The sequence below is a fragment of the Cottoperca gobio genome, chromosome 21 (assembly GCF_900634415.1).
Source record: "Cottoperca gobio chromosome 21, fCotGob3.1, whole genome shotgun sequence".
NCBI classification, from domain to species: domain Eukaryota; kingdom Metazoa; phylum Chordata; class Actinopteri; order Perciformes; family Bovichtidae; genus Cottoperca; species Cottoperca gobio.
Genome location: NC_041375.1, coordinates 23,656,948 through 23,668,963, shown reverse-complemented (window position 1 = coordinate 23,668,963; position 12,016 = coordinate 23,656,948). Strand labels below are relative to the sequence as shown.

At 46.4% G+C, this 12,016-nt stretch overlaps 1 protein-coding gene across 1 annotated transcript in view; it reads left to right on the top strand.

Moving 5' to 3' along the window:
* The window catches only part of sema5ba (sema domain, seven thrombospondin repeats (type 1 and type 1-like), transmembrane domain (TM) and short cytoplasmic domain, (semaphorin) 5Ba), an 81,128-nt gene that overhangs the window by 35,662 nt on the left and 33,450 nt on the right, over positions 1 to 12,016 (top strand). The window contains exons 7-9 of the mRNA XM_029459313.1: positions 4,543 to 4,678; positions 5,673 to 5,880; positions 5,967 to 6,174. Of these exons, the coding sequence (XP_029315173.1) occupies positions 4,543 to 4,678; positions 5,673 to 5,880; positions 5,967 to 6,174 (552 nt within the window). The remainder of the gene's footprint in view (positions 1 to 4,542; positions 4,679 to 5,672; positions 5,881 to 5,966; positions 6,175 to 12,016) is intronic.

Genomic DNA, 12,016 nt, shown 5'->3' with positions numbered 1-12,016 from the left:
CTCCTGCTGAGGTGTCTAACCTGCCATTACTAAATAATTATGAGCCTCCTTATCTATCTCTGGGTGACTTCACTGACCCCTCCACTTCAGCAGCTCTGAGAGGGCGCGGCGTCTGAGAGGCCGGGGGCGGGAGGAGGACGACCAGTGTCGTCCATTAATTGATTAGTAGTAAAAATGATTGGACACACTTATGATAAGTGATTTATTGTTGCTCCATCTTCATGTTAGGGATGGAAATGACGTTGTGAAGTGACTTTAAAATCCTCACATTTCACATTTCACATTACTTTTAATGCTCCTAGCAAACGTGTGTGTGTGTCAGCTGAGAACGAGGTTAGGGCAAAACTAAAAAGCAAGAACTGGACTGATCTTCTCGTTCCTTGAAATGAACTGTGTGCCGTCGGTGACGACCTGATGTGAATACAAAACCTGCTGCTTCATCATTCCTGTCACACGTTGCTTTTATTTAGAATTAAACCCACTATGTGCACCGCTTGGTTCCCCTCACTTAAAGTCACTTTACATTTGATCAGAAATGAAAATAGGTCACGTTAGAGAAGCACCGACGTGAGCGCACGTTCCCTCTCATGGCTCTGCTCGGTGAACTGCACACTCACAACGGTTCCAACACCTGGATGCTCGTGAAGCTGCTTTATAGTGTCGTGTAGGTGTTGCTGACTCGGTCTGAATGTGACTGTTCTGGGCCAAAGCTGTTGCTTCTCTATTGTTGTGCAGTATACGAATATGTATAGATAATCCTTCCCAATCTCTAGTCCCTGCAGCCGTGAAGCTCTGCTGAGTGGGCCCTTTTGCTTTTCTGCTGCGATGCAGGTATTCACTGAGGTTGAAACATTGGCCTTAATGTAGTTTTAGCGTTTCTTTTTTCACATAGAACCAGGTTTCAGATGGACTCTCTGCATCGATGTGTACAGTACATATACGATGCATCATTGTATTTTATTGCGTTTAAACTGCGTTCAGGTGAGTTTTCCCAGTCGGGAACTCATTTTTCCCATTTTTCTGACACCACGTGAATGCATCAGGAAAGCAATATCTCGCATTGTTTACGAAAGTGACACACGAGGCTTGTGTCCGCTCTGTGATTGGGATCTGCTCTAAAATGTAATGAGTTCTTCTTGTGGCCCCATTTTACACCCTTGCACCAAGTTTCATGAAAATCAGGTCAGCGGTTTTTCTGTAAGTCTGCCGACAGTCGGACAAACCGAGCTGAACACACGATAATGTAAGAATACAACTGCACAGAAAGCCACTGAATAACAAAGACTGGGACAGATCATGTGGTCGTAACAACCAAAAGGGAGGTCGTGAACAGCAACGTCTCGGGGATGAGAAGATAAGACTGCGGACTGAGATCAGCCGCTCGTGTTGTTCAGACAGACTCCCTGCTGCTCTCACCTGGACCCAATGTGGCTCCAACAGCCAGGCTGAGTTCATTACCCTTCTAGCATCTCTGAGTTTGAACTGTGCCACACGTCTGTCCTGTGATCTGCAGCGCTGGCTCAGTCAGGCCTTGTTCTATATGTTTCTTATTGTGGACAACTCTTGTGAACCTACTGAACACATGAATGTTTACAACAGAATAAAAGGTAAATAATATCAGCTGCTCACAGGAAACAGTGCATCTGTAAGGGACTATTTCCAGCTGTAGATTACTCCACATTCGGAGCTCTGATGAGTGTTTGTCGCAGCGGGACGATGTTCGGGGGGATTGACTCAAAATAAACGACAGTGTGTGTTCATTTCATGGTAATGGAGGAACATGTCAGTGCAACAGTGTGGCTCACTGATGTGTTTTAAATAGCTTTTGGACAACAATGGAGCTCTATGGCCCAGAGGGACGGGGTCACACACACACACACACACACACACACACACACACACACACACACACGGGATATGTTGACAACAAGAATAGAGAATATCCCTGAGAATAAGAAAGTGTTGCATAAAGATACGCACTGCAGGATTATTATTATTATTATTATTATTATTATTACAGATGCAGTCATGCAGCATTTAAACGTTGTACCTGAGCCGGAGACGCTGGCTTCCAACACGGCACGTGAAGCGGGCCAAAGGGTTTGAACGGTGATGAATTGTGTAAAACAAGACGTGAAATCAAGAAGCATTTCAGAAGACGGGCTCAGGCTGTTGGGATGAGATGAATCATCGAGGAAGGAGCTTCCCTCATAATGAAAGTGATCATCGTGATGCAGGGCCTCGGAGAGCAACGCCGCAGTGGCAGCACACAGCACGGCAGATGTCAAACAGCTTTTCAATCACTTTCCCCGGCTTTTAAGCCGACTGAAAACATATGGGTTGCAGCCATTAGTGCGATAGACTGTAGTTCTCTCAGTGCTTCATTGCACTCTGTTCTCTTGGCATTATGTGCTGCGACCGTGGATGTATAATAAGAGCTGGATGCTGCGCCGCCGCTCACTCTTGCTGCCAAGTTCGTCATGCAGCCAGAAATCCTCCTGCAGCCCAAAACAAACACTTTCCCCCCAAAGACCAGTGGTTCCCAACCCGGGGGGGTCAAAAAAGAAGCCTGTTAAGTGTGTATGATTGTTCAAATAAAACATAATAATAATAATAATAATACAGACAGATGGTGTTCAAAGTGCCTCTGATGCAATATTCACTCATTACAGTTACACTAACTGTCTGCAGTTATTGCGTCACTCTTTGGATTTATTGTAAAGTTAATTGTAAGGTTTATTGTAAGGTTTATCAGTTGTTATTGTTATTGTCACTCACAGTTTGTCAGTTTACTCAATGGTAGAAACGGGGTCCCTTAAGGAAGAAGGTCGGGAACTACGGCCATAGACCTCCATAATAAGAGAGACGACCGTAAAACTGCAAACAAGCTCAATTATCAATCTTTCAATTAGGAATTTCTGATCCATGGAGGTTTTATATTTGTTGAACTATCCTCAGCGCCGAGAAAAGCCATTTAAAAGTCTTTGGGGGAACGGGAACTTGCAGGCGGGAGCTGCAGACTGATGAGATGAATGAGCGCCATCTTGGTGTCCAGATCTTGTAACTTATGGCTGGATGCATTGTGCTAGAGTTAGACTCCAAAACAAGCTGTAGCTGCAACACAACACAGTGTGTGCGAGTGTGAAAACTGCCGCTCACTTCTTGTAGCTCACTCGCCTGCGGCTTCCTTCACTCAGGGTCTGGTTACTGCTGGTTAACCACCGCACTCACTCCGCTTCAAACTCTCTGTCTCCCTGTCACTCTCGTCTCCAACAAAACTTTTGAGTAAAAAAAAGGAGAAACAAAAGTCTTTTTGCAAGAAGTCTGGAGGCTGTTCCCCTCTGCAGCCTGCGAGTCTGTCAATGAGCCGCCTGTTTGGTCTCCTCCTGTTGTTCAGTCAGAGCTCATTTGGAGCTGCACAGCACTTCCTCAGCCTGCGGTAATGACAGCACACATTAGCTTCCTCACACTCCTGGACTGGACTGACAAAGTAGTATTCAAAAGCACAAACACCAGAAGCATTCAAAAAAGTCTCAAGCAGGCTCAGAAACTTTTAGTTTTTTACTGATTGATGCATTTTGTGTCATGATTAACACTCCAGCAGCACCTACACCCAACAGTTTATCTCCTCTCTATATGCACACGGGTTTGTTCGCACATTCAGAGCCCGATTTATACATTTTATTCCTAAAAATAAGGATAACTGTCGCTGCAGGAGTAATTAAACACAGCGTCACATGCTAAGACAAGACCGTTAGAATAAAGGGAGTGTGAAGCAAGTGAAAGCAGACCAACAGTCAGGCCTCACCAGAACCATTTACCAAGTGGCTCAGTGATTTATACTTCACCCGCCGCCTCACACAGCTGCATGAAGTCCTTACAATAGTTTCCTTCTTGCTCTCTCACTATAACGTTATCGCTCACTATCTCCTAACTGATGGTTTATCAGCCTCCCACAATCCGTGCCAAGGCAGCAGGCTGTTTACGGCGCAGTAAAAGGTCGCGGTGTGGTTCTGGGTGTAAGGGGAGAAGAAGAAAAAAAAAAAACAGTCAGCAGTAGAAGGCCGTTAAGAAACTCATTACCTTGCAGCCCATTATGGCAAAAAGAGCATCACGATAATAACTTTCCTCACACTGCCAGTTTAGCCGGGGTTTACTCTCGTGTGTGTGACACATGTGAGGCGTGTGTGTGTGTGTGTGTGTGTGTGTGTGTGTGTGTTTGCACATAATCTGTGCAACTGCCTCCCATATCCTCAGCTAATGCTGTCCCCATTCACTGTGCAGCGCTGATAGCATAGCTTAGCCTGCAGTGAGCGGCGCAGCGCCTGTTTAGTGCAGGTGTAGATGATAGGACTTCCATTAAGAGGATGGAACACATTACACACTGGCTTTATTACACAGCTGGGCGCTGCTGATGTCTGATACAGCTTCACATTCACTGCCATCATGTAAACTATTATGAATATTATTGTTGAAATATCTTTCTCTCTCTCGCTCTCCTCCCCCTGCTGCCTCGTCCTCCCTCTCCGTCTCACTACATAGCAACAGTATTGCAGCGTCTGCGGTATGTGCCTTCAACCTGAGCGCCATCACCCAGGCCTTCAACGGGCCTTTCCGCTCCCAGGAGAACCCTCGCTCCACCTGGCTTCCCACGACCAACCCCATCCACAACTTCCAGGTCAGTTTAAGCACTTGAGTATTTACAGGATTCACCCTCCAGTTAATCACAGCACAATATCACAAAGCATGCCTCTAACGCTTGTGCATATCAACCATCAATGAACATCAGCAAAAACTACATCCAGAGCATCACGACACACACATGCAGTAAGTAGACCAGTTGAAGAAGAGGAGATGAATAAGAGCCCTCACTAGAGGTGATAAGTAAGATGGTGCCAGTCAATTACAGGTCGGAGCCAATGTCATGAGAACATGATCAAATATTCTACTTTGTGTTAATATCCAGCAGCAGTGTTTGTAACTGACACAACGCGTGTACTGTGAGAGGCAACAGTGCTTCTTACAGAGCACAGAGCCACACATTTGTCTCATACAGGAGCCTCTGTCCTTCAGACTTCTGATTTAAATCAGCAACATGTCCACAGCTCAGTCCCTGCAGGACACCAACACCCAACAAATCAATTTCCATCTGACTACAGTGGGAATGAACTTTATCTCCCAGGAACATGTCTGCTCTACCAGGCCGACTCTCGACATGACTTCATTATTTAGAAATACTAAATAGTATCTAACACCTGTTGGTGTCCAGAGCTCGCGGCGCTGCACGGCACAGTTGGAAGCACTAAAGCTACTTTAGACAGATTCCTCTGCAAGATCCTGAAGAGACACAAAACATAATAAAGATATCAGATACCTCCTCCCAATGTAGAAATCATTGCTATACTTCCAAAACCATCTACAGCTTCAAACATCATCCACAAATTGAGTCTAGCAACAAATCAGTCTCTCATCTCAAGTCCCCGAGATGAGCAGAAGCTGCAAACCAAACAAAGCTTTCACAAAGCTGCCATTTCACATTTATTCTCCTGCACTGTCTCATCGCAATCACAAAAAGTTGCAAATACTGAGACTAAGAGTTGGAAACGCGGGGTTCTGAGGCACTCTTCTTCTGACGCCTTCCCCTCTCTCACCCCGTCTCCTCCCCTCTCCAGTGTGGGACTATAAATGACCAGGGTCCCAACGAGGGTTTGACGGAGCGCAGCCTGCAGGACGCCCAGCGGCTCTACCTGATGAACGACGTGGTCCAGCCGGAGTCTGTCGATCCGCTGGTCATGCAGGATGACGTTCGCTTCTCCAACCTAGTCGTGGACATTGTTCAGGGCATGGACACCCTCTACCACGTCATGTACATCAGCACAGGTCAGTACAGGAGGAGAAAGGAACACCTCACGTATATTAAGCAGAATATGTAACCTTACTTTTCCTGTATCTCGTCCTTCCTTCAGAATACGGCACCATCTTAAAGGCACTGGCGACGCCCAATAAGAGCCTACAAGGTTGTTACTTGGAGGAGATGGAGCTTCTCCCAGCGGGGGTGCGAGAACCAATCCTGAGCCTGCAGATCCTGCACAGCGACAGGTCGCTCTTCGTTGGGCTCAACAACCGAGTCCTAAAGATCCCGCTGGAGAGGTGCTCCAGCTACAACACAGAGACGTGAGTTCTGCACACTTCACGACTCGGGGAACATGTGATCCAGGACGATCGTGCTACGAGTCGCCGGCTGTCAAAGGCAACGCAAACTGAGCCATTCATACGATTTGATATAGAGATAATGTTGAAGATGCAAACTAGGAAAGTACACAATGGAAGAAGATCCACAGTGTAGGTGTAAGAACGAGCTTTACATTACATTACATCACCTGTGGAGCTATATATCAAGCTCCAGGCTTTCCAGTCGCAGAGCGGCTGCCTTCTCTCCGCTGTAATGGAACTAGATGGCACTCTAGTGTCTCTTTCCAGAAGTCATGACTCAGCTACTCCTGATAATCTACACACCTTGTTGTGAGGTGTTTCATGTGGGGACTATTTTCTTTCTACTGAACCACACCGGCCAACGAGTAGATGCATGCTTCCTTCTGCACGGCGATACGGTTGGCAGGTCATCGTGGGTCTCAAAGCTCTTATTTATAAGACCTCGCGTAGAAAAGACACGTGTTCAGTACATGTCAACTTTACGACGATGAAATACAAGTACATGTCTGTACAGAGTGGGCGTGCGGTGTGAATGTAACAGCAACGACGCTGGCCGGCGTCATCAGAAACGGACGTTGCATAGTGTAATTCAAAGATGGTGCAATATTTCTTCTTCATCTAACAGCGGGGGGGGGGGCTGTGGCTGCAGCGCTGCACACCAGGCTGCACCTTTTTGTAGTATCATGTTGCCGGATCAGTTGTGCTGATATAATGAGGCAGATGGTGACTCGTGGTTAACAACATACTGTGACTGCAGCGTCCCACTACACAAATAAAGTAATGAGCCACGTGAGGGAATGTAGTGCTGGTTTACAGAACGCAGCTCGTGTACATTTTATTCTTCATTTTATGCCTTTTGGCAGTGGATTAATTTGAACCTGGTTTGTCCTCTATTGAAGGTAATTATCTGTCTTCAACTAGGATTAATGTCTGTGAGACCTCGCCTATAATCATTAAAGTCCGTATGGAACCAGACAAATGAGTGGGGCGGTATCTGCACGCTGGAGGAAATTAATTTGTTGTGCTGGGGGGGGGGAGGGGGTTTCTAGTGATGGAAGTTCTGCATAATACAGAAAGAAATGTTCTGGCTTTTGTTTGTGTCTGAATCAGAGGACAAACAAAAAGTGTGTGAAGCTACCTCCTGCACTGCCAGAGAAGTTTCTCTGAAGGCATGTCTCTGTGTGTGTGTGTGTGTGTGTGTGTGTGTGTGTGTGTGTGTGTGTGTGAGTGTGTGAGAGAGCTACAAAGACACATAGAGAAAGAGAGAGCTCTGCCATCTCCAGCTTCAGTGTTATTCCTGTGAAAATCTGCGTCTCGAGGGTGAGCGAGAGGAGAAAAGCTCACTGGCTGTTTGTGCAACCTTCTGTATCTCATCAGTGAACTCAATCAGGATCCTGAGCCGGCCACCTCCGTCCTTCAAAGTCTATTTTAGTTTTGCATAAAAATGTCTCGGTGCTATTTCCACTCTGTGTCTGTCTGTCGGTGTGTGTGTATGGAGGGCAGTCTGCTCTGTGTGATTTGTGTGTGGGTTGGTGCCTAGATGAGTTTTCATATGCGCGCTGCCTGATGAGTCAGCTCGCTATTTCTACTAAATCCACACAGGAGCGCACACACACACACACACACACACACACACACACACACACACACACACACACACACACACACACACACACACACACACACACACACACAAGCGAGGGAAACCATTGCATTTAATAAGATGTAGGTGAGATATGCAAGATGAGGGCGGCACACAGGAACAGGAAGAGAGAAGCAAAGCCAAGAGGAAAATACAGACACAGGGAGAAAAACAGAGCAAGCGGCCAGAGTCCTATTTAAAACACACGGGGGGGTGAAACGATAAGAAGAGTGGACTTCAAGGTCACCAGAAAGGGGGGGGGACTCTTTAATCCAGTCTGCTCACCTCTCGCTCACTCATACAATCTCTCAAATGCACCGCAGTCAAAGGAAAACTGAGCTGCAGAATACGACAGATGTCAACCTGTGCGTCATCGTGAAACCTGAGCTCATCTGGAGGAAGTCGAGCACGTAGCAAAAAGAGACACTTGGTGACCACGAGTCAGGAGATTAAGAAGGTAACTTCAGCTAACACAGGGTAGTGGACATTGGATAAGTGAAAAACAAATGATTTATAAAACAGAGTAAAGACTCAGTAACAAAGGTTTAAATCCAAGGCCGGTAAAAGGTTTCAGTTTGCTCAAGGTCGAAAGCAGGCAGGCGGGGGAGATAAGGCAACGTATCTAATGGGGGATCAAGGAGGGTCATGACCGGTGAAATGGCTGGAATGTGAGGCAGAAGCACAACAGACAGTCCTGCAGGGAATGAAGTGGGTCATGGTTAGGTGGGAGCAGGTGGGCAGGGGAGGTCAGAGGGGGGGGGGGGGGGACAGCTGCAGGACGAGCGGCTGGGAGTGGCAGGATCTGAAATTATAGCAGTGGTATGGCAGGGGAAAAAGTAGGACCAGAAACAGGCTGACATTGTCACACAGAGGATGGAAAGTTTTGCAAGAAGAGCGCTTGTTTAACTGTTGCGTGTTCTACTTACAGACACACACACACACACACACACACACACACACACACACACACACACACACACACACACACACACACACTCGCTCTCTCGAAGCAGAAGCAGCATTAAGATAAATCAAAGTTATTTTGGATGATAGATATTCAGAGGTTTGATGAATGGGGTGCACGAGCTTTGCTGTTTGTGTCTCTGCCGGTGGAATATCAGCCTTGTTATTTTTTCTCAAGAGTTCTGTTGATTGTTCTGTTGTAAACAGTCGTGTACTGAGACGAGAGAATGTGACTTGATGGTGTCGCATCACAGACGTACTCTTGTGAGTTCAACTGGATTGAACCTTCTGACCCTGGACCACAGTGATGGAAAGCATTTCTTCTTACTTATGCACGACATGTAACAGCTTAACCTGGTGCCAATGTGCCCACCCAGTGTTGCTGTCTGCAGCTGATCCAGATTAAAGACTTGTTGATGCAAACATGGGGAACTGGAGTATCACAGCATCTTCGCATAGATATTACACTCCAACATTTACAATATAATCGCACATTTTAACACCATTTCTTGGAAAAGCTGCTGTAAAGTCATCCATTTTGAGCCACAATAATCACAGAAAACGGCATGAGATCCTCGGGGGATTGGGTACTGGGGCATGTACAGTGGCTGCAGTAACGTGTTACTTTGTACTACATTACCCCCCAGCTCCAGCTTTGCACAAACTACTTCTTTTTCCCTTTCTTTTGTTGCTCTCCCCGTCCATCTCTCTCTCTCACTGCTCAGGCTGCGTGAAAAAGCCCCATCTGCCATTCTCCTCTTTGTCTGAACACACTCCTCATCATTGTACTGCTGACTGAATGAGCCATTTTCCTCGTCTCTTGCAGTGTGTGTGTGAGTGTGTGTGTGTGTGTGTGTGTGGTCGTCCCATTCACATACAGCCATACATCCATTCACGCACTGATAACAGCTGAATATACTCGGATGGTTTTATAGCTGACAGCGGCTCATCTGCAGCCACACATGCACACACACACATGCACACATGCACACACACACACACACACACACACACACACACAGTGAAGAATGGTGGTATTTACAGTACTGTGATGGGTGTCTCAGTAACACAGGAGGTGAGACCTTGACGCCTGTAGTTGTTGTTATGCAGAGATGTTTGTAATTGTTTAAACATGCAGTAAAATGCTGACTCTCATAGTTTAGCTCACGGCAGCATAAACATATGTTGGTTTGAATGCATTTGCGTTTAAGTGCTTCTTGTGTATACGTTTCTTTTGTTATTGATCCGTACTTGCGACGCTGGCGAGTCTCAACCCTGAGAGTAAAATAACAGTTACATCATCATCTTTAACTGAAGTGCTTTTTTGTTACACTACTAAACCTTTTCAGCAGCCGGTGATTTGTAGCCTTTTAGTGATAGCTCGCACACTAATGCTGCAGTTTGTGTGCCGTGCCGTGTGTGCACATGCCTGTGTGCGTTTGTCCTCTATTTGTGGTAATTATATTTGACCTGGCCAATTGGCACCTGTGGCTAACGGCACCACTCTGTCCTCCACCCAGCCTTCTATCTCTCTATCTCGCTCTGTTAGTGAAGTGATTTATCTTGGCCTCAGCGGCGTGCGAGCTACGCTGCACTGTTGCATCCATCAGGGCTTTTTTTTTTTTTTAAACTCTCCTTTCACTGAGGGAAGAAAGGTAGCAGCCAAATAAAGGATGAAACTACCGGTCTCACTCAGAACAGTAGTGCTTACACCAACGACCAGAAGACACGTTAGAAAGTAAGAGCAGGACATTTAAAACGTGACTTTCTTAGTTGGGGATGAGCAGAAAGAGCATGAGAAGGACCAATGGAAGAAGAAATGACTACAACAAGGAGGCAGTGTGTGTGTGTGTGTGTGTGTGTGTGTGTGTGTGTGTGTGTGTGTGTGTGTGTGTGTGTGTGTGTGTGTGCTGCAGTGTATGTGTACATGTTGCATGCAGCACACGTTATGCTTCAGCGTCCCTATAGGACCCTATACAGCGGTGTGGACTCCCCCGCGTGTCTCTGTGTGGGAGCTCACTGTCTGTATGTAATCACAGGAACTCTTCATGTTATTCACACAGTGGATGTATTTATTGATGCTCCACAATGCTGCGACCTTTATTACAGGCTTCTGTCTGCAGCTCAGTGTAATCATTGTTCTCTCTCTATGGTTCTGTCTATATTGTTTTCTCCGCCTCCTCTTTCTTTCAGCCGTGATTTTTTCAGTCTTAACCTCCAGCTTGTCACCTTTCAAATCCCCTGACTCTGACAAAGTCAAACTCCTCTGCTCCCTTTGTGACATGGACGTTAGACTCTGGACACTTTGGATCGGTAACGTGCTAAAGTCAGAGGAAACGAACTGGCAGCAGACAGTTTGAGCTGCAGCGACTGAACGTTCATTCTGTTGTCTGTATTCCACCAAACATCATTTGTATGGAAAATAAACGCAAAATACATTTTATTTGTAAAGCGACCCGATGCACCAGGACATCTTGTAGCCTGTCTCTGCCTGCACATGAGGATGCAGCTTATTTTATTCATCAGGGGCTAACGTTGTCCATGGAGGACAGCAGGCACTTTCTGGCAGACAGCCATCCCCCTTTTGTTTTCCTGGACCCGGCACCATCCGTCTTTAAGCTGGCTCCCACTGGGCCTAATTGGATGTATTAGCGCTGAGTGCTAGCAGTAGTTCTCTGTGTTTCCGATTCATCATGAGCAGACTTCCTAAAATGCCAACTCAGCCCAGCACAGCGGGTGGGGGGGGAGCTCCAGGGATGGGCTCTCTCTGAGGACTGAGCCTGTCAGTCGTGGTCTCCTGAGAGCGGCTGCAGAAAATGCCAGCGCTCATGTGGAGAGATGGAGAGAGGCCTGCGTACACAGACATATGTTTAACTGAGTCAGACCCTCCTGACAGCCTGTATTCCCAGACTGTCAGTACTACAGCTAATAATGGAGGATTCAAATCCATAATTCATCACTTCTGGTGATCATATTTGCAATTATAAAGTGACGGCCTGCCGTTAAAGATGAGGTGAACTATTGTTTTTATGTCTAGTTGTTAAAGAGCCTGTAATAAAAGGAGACACTGGTTTTTACAGCATTCACAAACGATTTAAAACGCCAATTACACCCCACAGAGAATCCCGTAGATTTATGTTGCGATGCCAGACATGTTGTTATAACAGGCTATGTTCCACGGCTTCTCTGATTTGATAA